Below are 13376 nucleotides of genomic sequence, written 5' to 3'. Positions count from 1 at the left end.
TTTATTTAGTATACTTTGCGGGCATTTGAATTTAAACCAAAATAGAAAAAAATTGAATTTGACTGGTTACCAGTCAAACCGGCCGGTTACCGGTCAAACCGGCCGGTATACCGGTCTAACCGGCCGGTATACCGGTACGAACCGGTTGAACGGGAAAGTTTGAATTTAAATTTGAATTTGTACGGTTCCGACCGGTAACCGGCCAAACCGATCCGGTATACCGGAACCGGAGGCCGGCGGTTACCGGTTAGCAGTCGGTAAGTTGAACCCTGGCCCCCACTCGACTCCGACCTCCATGTGCCGCCCCTCCCCCTCCCACTGAGATTCAGTCCATCCTCCACCCGATTTGAGCGGCCTGGCCCTCCCCGACGCCGCACTGCATTCCGGCCGCGTGCCGGCTGCGACGGCTGTGTAGGGCGGCCCTCCCCGACGCCCCCTGCATTCCGGCCGTGTGCCGGCTGCGACGGCCGTGCGGGGCGGCCCTCCCCAACGCCCCCTGCAGTCCGGCCGCGTGGCACCTGCGACGGCCATGCGGGGCGGCCCTCCCCGAGGCCCCCCTACTCGACGCCCCCTGCAGTCCGGCCGCGTGCCGCCTGCGACGGCCGTGCGGGGCGGCCCTCCCCAACGCCCCCTCCCTGAGGCCGACCTGCAGTCCGGCCTTTTACCGCCTCCGACGCCGGCCCTCGCTGACGGCCGTGCGCCCCCCTCTCAGTGAGCAGGTAGGTGTCCCCATTCCCTCTAATTTTTCGATTTAGTGCTTCATGAACAAATTTACAAATCAATATTTGTATGGAACTCATCTCAAAAGAGACCACATTGGCAAGCATAATGCCCTGGAATGCAAATAACATTAGTGCAAAATTAGACCATTTCTATCTTGCAGTACTCTTGTTACATTATCACTTATGACTTATGGTACGTTACGTGATATATCTTTTTTTTTTCCACGTAAGGCAACAGTAGATATGTCAAGCTTAACTCCAACTAGAGGACTAAATCAACATTATTTGATGTGAATTCAAAGTAATGCGCTGCAAGCATTTAATTAGCAAATCGCAATTGTCTCAGGAAGGGAAAAAAACGAGTGGTCCCAAAATTCATCATGCATCTGTCTGAGTTGTGCTGGAGTTATTGCTTGGGTGTGTTTCCATGCCTTTGTTTTTTTCAGCTTCTTACCATTATCTGAGACAAACAGAGTGTTGGGATGTTGGGCATAAATAACTGAGTATATCAGCAGCATGTATGGTTCACAGTAAATAAGTAAAGCATTTTGCCAATAAAATAAGAATACTAGGGATTTATATTTTTACCATAATCTGGATTTGTTTTCGCATATTTGATGGCTGCAAATAAAATAAGAATACTAGTGATTTATAACTTGGTTGTCCTTGATTTATTTGTTTTTAATGTAGATGCCACAACACCCGCGGTACCCCCTTCTGCAAATGGTTTACGATGAGCGGCACCGTGGCAGGATACATGAGGAGCGTACAGAGGTGAACTTGTAATTGAATTGTTTTGTGTGAAATCACTAATTCAATTTTAGTTGATTATGAAGTTCACTGGTATTATTGTAGGTTTTGAAGCCTCTACGTCCCCGCCTTCACAAGCCTCTCACGTGGGATGATAGGTACGCACCGTACTTCAAACGGGCTGGATTCCTCCTGTTGGCATGGTTGGTCAACGCGGGGCTCCCCAGGATGGATAATGCAGCTTTGACAGCACTTGTGGACCGGTTGAGGCCTGAGACACACACATTCCACCTTCCTGCTGGTGAGATGACAGTTACACTGCAAGATGTGGCCATGCTCTTTGGGCTTCGTATAGATGGCAGAGCCGTGACCGGGACCATATGTCCAAATGGATGGAGAGATAGAGTGGAGTTGTTGCTTGGAGTGCACCCACCTGAACCACCAGAAGATGCCAAGGACAAGAAGCCTACATGAGTTGTTGCTTGGAACCCTTCCATACGCTTTCTTCCAATCGCCCCATAACATTGCTATAGCATGTGTTAGTATTTCTTAACTCTCACAGAGGAATCCGCAAGCGCATGGAAATACCGTTGTAGCACTTCACCCGGGAGTATTCAGGGTATCGTATTTTCCACGAGGAACGGGTGTGTAACTGTCTTCTAACTAGATTACCCTGAATAAGATAAGAGATAAAGAGACCTTAGGGTAGTGTGATTCTGATCTATGGATAGGTTCAAGTGAAGATACACTAATATTTCCACTCGCTCACTTCAGGCACCGGTTTGACCCTGGTCTGCCAAGGAATATCCGGTATCGCTCTATGTCGTACCCAAGGGGGGGGAGTGCACTAACCACGCAGACTGTCTCCGTAGCGGATGGACATGGCTGTCACCACCTGCCATAGCGGACGGACATGACTGTCTCCGTTTTGTCTGATTTGTGGGCCATCCTTATAAGTAGCATTTCTAGGTAGCAATATTTTGTGCATTGCATCGTGTGTTTTCCTGTGTTTTCCCTGCTTTGCAGATGTGGGTGCCTGCAGATGACAATTCACCAAAACTCATGGAATTGATTAGTTATAAGCCCTATATCTAAGTTTGGTGATTAAATATCCTGAAAAACTACAGGAGTTGACGGTTAATTTTAGCACTTAAGGACCGTCAACAACACCCCCACACTTAGCCCTTTGCTCGTCCTCGAGTAAAGTTTGAAGGACTAAGGTGGATGGCACTCCTTGAACATAACCTGCATACAAGTTATTCCAAGCTTCTTCCAGTTTCTGTGAACTTCTCAGTGGCTACCATGCTTTCTTGGGTAATTGAAGAAAGGAATGAAGCAGACTTCAGGTTTCTAGATCTTCCTGCTCAGAAACTTGGGTTTTTTTTATTTTTTATTTTGAAAACAAAGCATAGTCTTGCACCTCAAATTATTCTCTCGAATCTCTCTTTTTGTTTCAGAACCTCACCAAGGCAAAGTTGCTGCCTTCTTTCCTCTTATCATCTAATCAGGCTTATGTGGAGCTAAGGGTAGGGGTAAAGAGGCACGTTTGCTTTGCTTATGTTGTTAAGTCAAAAATAAGATCCAAACAGAAACGAGTCATACACCCTGATCAAGAGGTGCAAGTGTGTGAAATATTTTTGGTGGATAATGGATGAACTCCATTGGGTGATCTATCTCTCTGTCTCTTTGTATTATATTTTTTTCTTGGACATGGGCTATATATATTTTTTCTTCTCTTTTTCAACATGTCTTATGGATATGTGGCATAGGTTCTTTGGGTATGCATCTTTTCTCTTTTTTTTATTGTCATGCCTTTTGGGTATGTGGCATACCTTCTTTGGGTATGCATCTTTTATTTCTTTTTGTATAGCCCATATCCTTGATGATAACCTTGGAGAGAGAGACATGATAGAACTTGGAGTTTTATTTTGTGAGTGGAGGGAAATGATTGCTATCTTCCAGTGGTAGAAGTATAGTATGTGAGTGGATGTGTATGTGATCTTGATCATGAGAGTATGACAAGTCTCTAACAAGGGTCGAAGAATTTGACAAAACTCAAAGCAAAGTCAAACCGCATACGAGGGTTTGATCATGAAAATCTAACTTTGGCCTTGGTAGGAATTTGTAATTTGAGGAGACAAGCCAATTTTTTTTTGAAAAGAAATCCCAAGTACTTTGCAAGAAAGAGCATGGTTCCATTCATCCAATTATATCACATTCATCAATTACTTAGATAGCATGGGTTCCTTATGATAAATGATTGTTCACAAGAACCAGTGAGAATGCAAGGAATAAAGAGTATGCATGTTTATTCATGAAAGCGCATGGAGTGCAAGGCCCTTCTTTGCATTGTGATTTGGAGTTAAAAATTTCATATCAGAATTTATTTGAACAGGGAGGTGTGAGTTTAGGATGCAAACCAGCGTGATGGATGAAGAAGGGTTGTACAAGCCTCCTTAGGAGTTCGGCGGGCCTTGGGGGCCCAGCCGACCTTTTAGTTGGCCTGCTAAGTCCTGTCTTGGGCATGTTGCTTGGAGCTGGTCTGTCGGTGACGCGTGATGTTGGGGGGAGAGATCTCAAGTGAGTTTGCTCCTTGTGCTTTTGAGAGATCTCCCCCACACTTATTCTTGTACCTGCTTTTATTCAACAAAACAAAGGTGGAAACAAGCAAGGACTCTGTCGATTGTAAACACCGGAGAGTCTAAACTTTTATTGAACGAGTATTTGAAAAGCCTAATTTTATTTTTACTTTTTATGTTATGTTTTTTTAATCATGGCAAGCTAGGCGTGACGGGTAACTTAGCAGGGTGGAAGTTTGAGGATGCATGAGTTGCGGGATTACATACCTGAAAGAACTTACCTAGCATGAACGATAATGCAATAGCTAAGTTTCGTGAAGCAAAGGTTTGCACTTTGTTCTGCTTAGTTCCTCATGGACCTGTTCTCTATGGAACTAGGGAGTGTTGTATGAGTATCTGGTTGCTGCATGTTGCTCCTTGGTTGTTTTCTTTTATTCCCTGTAAAAGGTTAGTGGACAACAAATACTCGAGGCATGTTTAAAGGAGTTTTGAACGGATTTCATCTTTACCTTGAGATTAGTTGTTCACATCCATGCTTTAAGGAAAATAAGATTTGGAGGTTCAGAAGCCATGGATCCCATATTGTTTGCCATTATTTCGTTTCATCATTTTTTCAAGAGAGAGATACCTTTTTTTTTCAAAGGGTATTTATTGTTGTTCACCAAATTTTTATCTTTTTTTTAGCAAGGGTCAAACAAGGCTAGGATAAAACAGCATGAATGAAACAGGGCATTTTGTCAAAATACTCACGGTGCACCTCGAAAGGTGATTTGGGCCTCCTTTGTACGTTGTGCAATTTTTTTTCTTTTGAATTACATCTCGAGCCTTGATTCACCTCCAGTATGAATTTAGCTTCAGGACTTCCCTATCTGTTTGAAGTCTTCCCTGTAGGGGTTAGTCCGCAAAATATATACATCCAATGCCTATGAAAGTATGAACTTTGATGGATCATTAATCAAATTCGACACGAAGCTTCATTTGATCAAAGATCCCAAACATTAGGCTAAAACCAGAGCATACCAAAAAATAGGCAAAGGTTGTATGCATTTGTAAAATCGAGCTATGTTAAAAAAGGAGATAAAAATGAGTGAAGGAATGGTGAACATTGAATTACCTTGGCATATACCTGAGTGTACTTTACCAGCAGCATATATGAATGGATGTCTTGGAGCTGCTGCAGCAGTGGCATGGTTGCTTATGGTTGTCGAGGACTCCTCCTTCTGATGCAAACTGAAACGGAGGAGGGCACCATGTCGACACAGGTGAACAAGAAGGCCAGGTTGCACACATAGCTAGTGTGTAGAAACCGTGGACCTAAGTGGCATGATCTATTGGCACAATGCTTTGGGATTGGGGGTGCAAAATACGTCTCCTTTCTTTGCATATGAGCATGTGCCAAACGATGTGGAGTAGCAAAGCCCCGGATCGTAAGAGGAGCATTCCTCTTCTTTGCATGCGTTGGGGCTACTAGCGACGCTATGCAAAGCTGGCAATAGATGGGAGTTATGGCAAGGGTTTGCAAGCGCGCGAGAGCAAGGTTGGGTGGAGCCAGGCGGTGAAATATTTTTCTGCTGAAGTGTAATGCCACAACTTGAAGGTGTGCACATAAGATAGCCTTCGATGTGTGTAGAGCCAGCTGGCTCACTTTCACTCTCTTCCTTTCTCACTCCCCTTTTTTATATACCCTCTTTTTTTCTCTCTCTTTCTTTTTTTTCCTTTTTATTTTTTTATTTCTCTCTTTTTTTCTTCTTCTTTGTCATCTCTTTTTTTTTCATTTTCTCTAGAAGAGTAGGCTAATACCAACCTTGATAGGGATGGATCTTATTTCAGAGTGATTACCAATCTCCCCCACACTTGCATTTTTGTGTCATACGACACTAAATCATGTGTGCGGTGTTGGTGCCTCCTTCAGAGTGTGCTCCATCGCAGGTGTACCAAAGTGTTGATGTAGCTCCCATGTTTCCGGTCATCGTATGTCCCCTGTTCTTCTCAATCTTAACCTGCATTGGTTAGGGCCAAGAATACCCGAAGGTGCATACTAAACTGAAAATATGTTCATGCTTATTATAAAAAAGGAATTTTTTATATACTCTTTTTTTCTTTTTGATTATCCGGGCTGTCTCCCGGTAGCGCTTCGTTTAAGGTCATGAGCTTGACCATGGGGGCTTCTTCTTACAGCTATCAATTGGTGATGTAATCCCCGCCTTCACCACCATCCGTCGATTGTGCTTAAGCTGTAAGGTTAGTATGATAGCACAACCACGAAATTTACAATGTTTACGATAAACAAAGGCATCTACAACCACCCTTCTAAAAGTTTTGCTAGAGCGAGCTATAAGGAGGTTGCAGCTCGCGAAGGCATTCGTAGCGCAACAAGTGGCTGACTCTGGAGGGATGCTAAAAGAGCATGGTGGTGGTGATTCCAAGATGAAGCTGCCATGCTCATCTATAGAACCGCTTTCTTCGCACTCCAGAGACAGTGCCTCAATAAATTCCCTAGCCCAATAGTTTTCTATCGTAAGAGGTTCATCATGGAAGATCAAGGTTGTTTCTCGATTATAATCGAGAACAACACAATGTGGGCTAGTGGGATGAGGCTTGAGTTCTATCAGAGGACGTGTTGGCTGTTCATGGATGGGGAGTTTAAGATTCTCCTCCTGAATGAAAAGTTCGGCATCTTGCTCTAAGGAGGGTATAGAGGTGTCATCAAGCATGACTGCCAACACTTCCTCGGATGGTTCTTCTTGGGGGGTTGGTTCGGCCAAGGAGTTCTTGGTTTGGCCGATGGGCCAACTGTAAGATCTTCTCCCAAGAGATGCTTCTAGTTTCCCTAGAGCAGAAACATCTAGGAAAAACTTTTCCACGGGATGCCCTATGAGGATGTCGAAGTCTTGGACTTCGAAGACATGAAAGTCTAGAGCGATCTCCGTTTTCATGTGCCAAACTGGCACATCGTGCATAATCCCAATCCCTTTTATAATGGAACATGGTCCAATTCTAAGGGATTTGATGGTTGGAGTAAAACGTTTTTCGCCCAAATGATCGGAAGCGAACGAGGCGGAAATTATGTTTACCCCAACCGTGGGATTGTAGAGAGCTGAGACTGCAGTCCCTTCTATGAGACATGGAATGGCTAAGGATGGGTCATGAAATTGAATTATTTCAGGCGAAGTCTCCCCTTCCTGTACCCATTCGCTATTCAAGACAGCGGTTACCCTCTTCACGGTCTCTCTAAGGGAAGCCTTATTGAGATCGTCAGGAGGGTCTGAAGGGACTGGAGGCCTTTTCTGGAGGGGATATAGCGTGGTGTTGCCATAATCAAAGAATATATCCTCCTTGATGTTGAATGGGAATTCCGGAGGAAGGATTTCTTCCTCCTCTGGGTCTTCTGGTTTGGGAGAAGGTTCGGCTGGTGAGTCATCATGGGTAGTCAGGGAATGCGTGGACTCAGCTACCGGAGCTTCTTCCTGGCTTGAAGGTGCCACTACTGGAAGAGGTTCCGTGAAGGAAGCGTTCTCCAGGATACGATCCAGGAGTGCCATCCCTTCGGAAGTGGTTATGTTAGCAAAGGATCCTCCAGCAGTGATATCAAGCTGTAGGTTTGTTTCATTGTTCAGCCCCAACCAGAAGTGCTGAAGCAGCACATGGTCGGGAATGGACAGGTCTGGGCCGGCATGTGTAAGCTGTGTGAATCTAGCCCAGTCTGTACCGAGGGTTTCCTTCTCATCCTGACGAAAGTCTAGGATTTCTTTTCGCAGGGAAGCGATGCGAGAAATGGGAAAGAATGCAAGACAGAACCTATTTCGCAATTCTTCCCATTCTCCGTTTACCTTTCCTACATTATGGATGTACCATTGTTTCGCTTTCTCAGCAAGGGAGAAAGGAAACAACTTCCACCGAATTGTTTCTTGTGCCATGCCTGCAATTGACAAGCAAGAGCACATCTGCTCGAACTCTCGTAGGTGGTGGTAAGGATTTTCTAACTCATATCCTGAGAAGGGTTGTTCCCGAACCATGGCTATGAAGCCAGGGCGGAGTTCAAAGCCAGAAGCTGTGATTGGCTTGGATGACTGTGGTGGCTCTAAGAACTCGCCCGAGGGAGCAGAGAGTTGGTGGATAGAAAGGTGTGACATGGTATAAGGATATAATAAAAGAAAAGGTAAAGGAAAAGAAAAGATAAAAGAAAGGACACACGAGCAAACTAGGTTCAAAGATAATTACAGCAACCATTCCCCGGCAACGGCGCCAGAAATGCTTGTTGGTATTTCTTAACTCTCACAGAGGAATCCGCAAGCGCACGGAAATATCGTTGTAGCACTTCACCCGGGAGTATTCAGGGTATCGTATTTTCCACGAGGAATGGGTGTGTAACTGTCTTCTAACTAGTTTACCCAGAAGAAGATAAGAGATAAAGAGACCTTAGGGTAGTGTGATTCTGATCTATGGATAGGTTCAAGCGAAGATACACTAATGTTTCCACTCGCTCACTTCAGGCACCGGTTTGACCCTGGTTTGCCAAGGAATATCCGATATCGCTCTATGTCGTACCCAGGCGGGGGGGGGGGTGTGCACTAACCACGCAGTCTGTCTCCGTAGCGGATGGATAAGGCTATCACCACCTGCCATCTACCCCACAATACCAGCTGAGTATGAGACAAACAAAGGTAATCTAAGGCCCAGACACCACGCCTATGCCTCCGATTACTACTCTAGAGTTGTACAGGGTTATTCCGTCTTTATCAGGGGCCCTCTTCTAGAGTATCCGCTACTAGAACGGACAATGAACCCGCGAACGAATGAGAACAAAAGAATAACTTAACTAGAACTCACCGAATAGAAGAACCCAGATATGTACTCCAAATGTACTGTATCCGTAGAGGTACAAGGACGAAGAGACGCCGACAAGTCCGGCTCTTCTCCGCACTTCTTCCTCACACACTCCCTAGGCTAAGGATACAAGTGGGAGCCTCTCTACTCTACTCCTTCACAATGAAATGGTGTGTGTTGAGAGGGGTCTCTCCTCCTCCTTATATAGCCTCTCCATGGGTGGATCCGCGGTTAGGCTCGCGAGGTGGCACTATGCACGTCCGGATTAGATGTAGGGGAGCTGTGGGAGACCGTAGGAGAAAGCTGGGCCCATTTAGGCCCAATAGGGGGTCGGGCGACCCATTGGGTCGGCCGAGCCCAAATGGGGCTCCCTCAGGCCTGTCTTCTTCTGGATAACTGATAGGTGGGCCCTGGTGTTGATCCTTGGGTGCATCTTGCTTGGCGTGCCCGTTTTGTCTGATTTGTGGGCCATCCTTATAAGTAGCATTTCTGGGTAGCAATATTTTGTGCATTGCATCGTGTGTTTTCCTGTGTTTTCCCTGCTTTGCAGATGTGGGTGCCTACATATGACAATTCACCAAAACTCATGGAATTGATTAGTTATAAGCCCTATATCTAAGTTTGGTGATTAAATGTCCTGAAAACTGCAGGAGTTGACGGTTAATTTTAGCACTTAAGGACCGTCAACAGCATGCTGCTTGGCCCTTCAAGCCTTTCCATATTTTACCCGATAGTTTGTAAAACCATGAATAGCTTCAATAATAGCCACCACAGAAACATCAGGGTCAACATGAACCACAGAAACTATAGCAAAAGGGTGGCCCCCCCTCATTCTCACAACCAATTGGCATAACCACATAGTGAGACCTTTCCTTTCCAGCATCAAACCTACCACAAAGTCTTAACTCCATTCGCTCATTTCCTACTTTGAATAATGAATTTACTCGACACATTATATCATTGAATGAAGTTGCCGCATCGAATCTTGCTACTTCTTGCCTCATTCTTGCAAACTCTCCATTTTCTTTCACCGTCCCACCAGAAAATAAACGAACTGAACGATCCATCTACACACATACATATACATAAAATGACTAAGACAAAACTTTACTATTATAATTACAACACACTTCATTACTTCATACATGAAGAAGATAATATAACTATATATACCATAACATAACAATCTTTACCAAAATACACAGAAAATAGGTTTGCTACTATGAGGATTATTCACACTTATAGCTCTTTGTACTAAAAAAATTTAAACAACACTATCACCTCCAAATTGATTCATGTCGCAATTATTACACGATACAAAAGTGTCACCATCGCTCAATTGCACGATACACCACAACTAATCCTACCCGATTCGTACTGAATCCCCCATTTCAACTCAAACCCTACCTAAACTCTAGCCAACTCAAACACTAAAAAATTCACGAAATGGAGAAAAACCAATCGGATAGAGTGGAGGAGCTACCTTCAAGGATCGATTTCCCTTCGTTTTCCCTTTGAATCAGGTGGAAGATCGAGTGGATCTAGAGGGGGAGAGGGACGGGCGGCGCCATGGAGCTCGGTCGGGTGGGGAGTGAAGGAACAAAGAAAGAAAGGTGGAGAAAGAGGCCGTCTAGCGGGTGGGCCTATATTAAGCTGAGTCGCGCCACACGACGCATGGCGCGACTCAGTCGCGCCAAAGCATGTGGCGCGACTCAGCCTTGCCAGGTCAGCTGCCTGGCCGCGGGCGTTCTAGCGTGGCAGCTTGGTTGCGCTGAAGCATGTGGCGCGACTCTTTAGGGAGTCACGCCACGAACCTTGGCGCAACTAACATGGCTAGTTTTTGAAAATTTAGATGTGCATGGGTTATTATTAAAATATTAGATTAAAAAGGATTAAAATAAAAAATTCCAACACATGGGCTGCCTCCCTTTTTGTTCGTTTCCACCAAGTTTCCATCCTAAAGACCAAAATACCCCTACAATAATAATTAAGGTCCATGCCCACGTAGGGGCAATTTTGTTCGACTTTTTCTCGGAGCATCGATCAGACCCGGCGACTTCACTACTTTGCTTCACCTCGACACAAGCTTCGCGATCCTGCCACCTGTCCTTTGACCTCCTCGGGCTCTCCGCCTCGATTCCCGCGCGAAACCCGGAAACCGTCCATCAATTTTCTGATCCTCGACGTGTGTCACCGACGTCCTCGACCACCCGGGCGCCAAGTCTTCCCGAGCCTCTGCTCGACTTGCACGACTGCCGTCTTGACTTGGTCAACACGGTCACCCCATGTACTCTTGCGCTTGTCAAAGTCCCCAGACGTCAGTCACCGCAGCTAGTCGCTCGGCCTCCTGGTCCCTCAGTCCAAGCCCAGCATCCGTCCTTCACCGCTCCCGGTCCATCGGCACGAACCCGCATGACCTTCACCTTCGTCGCCGACCACCGCCTCTGATTTCCACGCCTGCGCACCACAAGCCAAAAAACACGTTGCACGACACAACTCACGCCACGGTTAGTCCTTAAACTCAACTCGAAACGCCAGTCCGTTGACAATCACTCATCATTAGGCTTGAACCACAAGGACACATATCAACCTTGTGTTCGCATTCTCTAGCGCCAAAAATAAAAGCATGGACCGGCTCCTTCAGGTTTGTGTGAGTCTGCTATAGAACCAAAGCATAAAGTACCAAACAAAAGGGTTGAATCAGTGTAAACTAAAAAGAGAACAAACAATCAGAGTATAAAATGCAAAACTAGAACACAAAACATTGATAACTGACCTTTGGGAGAACAATTCGCCCAAGTTGATTTACATAACTATTTTGGAGCTTGTTCTGCATAACCATGGTATACTCTTTGCTGGCCTGAGGCATACGTAAATCTAAAAACTGCTAATCTTTTTACATGCTGGTAATCCAAGTCAATAGATACAATAAGCATTTTTGTGGAACCTCATAAGCAAAGTTTTTAAAAATTGTAAGCGCATTAGTACATTGACAAAAGCATTTACAACTAGATTGTCATTAACACATACACAAAAGAAATTCTTCACATGTGAGCCTCTTGCACAAAAAGTATGGATTGGTTGCATGATTTGCTTTGTGTGTGACCGCACTAGCACCAAGCAACAAATTAGATCAGAACGTAAAACAAATATGTGAGCTAGGATTGCACAACCTACTATTGTATTTTGCCTAGCAAAGGACAACCGCAAAAGGAGCAATAACTAGTAACATATAGCTGTCTAAAAACAAATCAAATTGAAGAGCTCCTATATCTGGTACCAGTGTAGTGTCGGTAGATGTAGTTGTATCTTAGAAAAAGGAATTTAGAACTATATTATTGCCTAATTTAGAGCCATATTATTGCTAAGATGGGATTCACGTACTTCAGTCTAACCCAAATTCTCCTTAGCATCAGCTATTCTTCATGACAAGGAGTAACGTTTTAGATGAAAGAGAACAAATACTTACGGATCTTTGACAATAATCAATCTGGTCATTCAATAATAAGTAATTATGAACACAACAAACTTCTAGGAAACAAAATAAAGGACAGTACATCATGCTTTAGAAAGAAAACATAAGGAGTAACATACTCAAATTTTGTAAATGTGTTATATCTGTAGTATCCAGCTTGATAAATTGTTAATTAGCATTATGTTCCTTAGGAAAACATGATGTTATTTTCAAAAGTTGCAAAAAAAAGTTAGATATGGAGTAATTAATTGAACTCGATTTTATTTGATAAAGTGAATGGACTATATAGTCATAAGACAGGAGTAATTAGTCATCGAATGCTTACTCCTTTCTTGTTTCCTGCAGGAGTAATTTTTAAAAGTAATAGGAGTAATTTTGTTCCATAGGTGAACAAAATTTGACTACACTCATTCTTCGAACAAAAGAAAGCGAATAAACGTCTATGCATGCATCTGTCCTTGCATCCTTCTCCCTTGCAGCTTCTCCAACGGAAGATATGCAAAGTTATCTGCATGGACCAAATATAGTACTAAAATCAGGTGAGATACGAGGCTACAAGTAAACTGAATAGATAAATAATAATAAAATAAAGAGCACTTGCCTATCGGATGTTGCAGCTTCCAAATCCTAGCCGTCTTCATAATGCTATTTCAGTAAAAAGTTGATTTCACCATATCCTAATTTCCAAGCCCTGATAATAATATCCCAAATCCTAATCGTGTGAGAGATGAGATTGAGAATGGAATGGAGAAAAACTACCAGATTAATAATTGATTGGGTGTGCGATAAGAGATTTGTACCTGATGATCCTTTCAGCGCAATAATAACAGGATTGTCCTAGATTGGATCGCCGGAACAGATCCAGCTATGGCTCCTCCGCAGATGACGTGTGTGGCTCCAGCAAAAGAGGAGAGCTGCCCATGTGATGCCTTCTGTCGTGGAGGAAGGAGAGTAGCGACTGTAGGTGACTGGAGCCAGCATGATGTCGCCCTTGCCGCCTGGCTCATCAGCCTTGAAAACCTC

General features: G+C 44.3%; 1 protein-coding gene across 1 annotated transcript; it reads left to right on the top strand.

Moving 5' to 3' along the window:
• The first annotated feature begins 372 nt into the window (after nucleotides 1-372).
• On the top strand, nucleotides 373-2084 carry LOC120701284 (protein MAIN-LIKE 2-like). Its single transcript, XM_039985398.1, has 3 exons — nucleotides 373-719; nucleotides 1413-1496; nucleotides 1578-2084. The coding sequence occupies exons 2-3, from the start codon at nucleotides 1413-1415 to the stop codon at nucleotides 1944-1946; spliced, it is 453 nt and encodes a 150-aa protein (XP_039841332.1). The 5' UTR covers nucleotides 373-719; the 3' UTR covers nucleotides 1947-2084.
• The last annotated feature ends 11292 nt before the right edge of the window (nucleotides 2085-13376 follow it).

The sequence above is a fragment of the Panicum virgatum genome, chromosome 3K (assembly GCF_016808335.1).
Source record: "Panicum virgatum strain AP13 chromosome 3K, P.virgatum_v5, whole genome shotgun sequence".
NCBI lineage: Eukaryota > Viridiplantae > Streptophyta > Magnoliopsida > Poales > Poaceae > Panicum > Panicum virgatum.
Note: the sequence above shows the minus strand (reverse complement) of the source record. Positions and strands in the feature narration are given on the sequence as shown.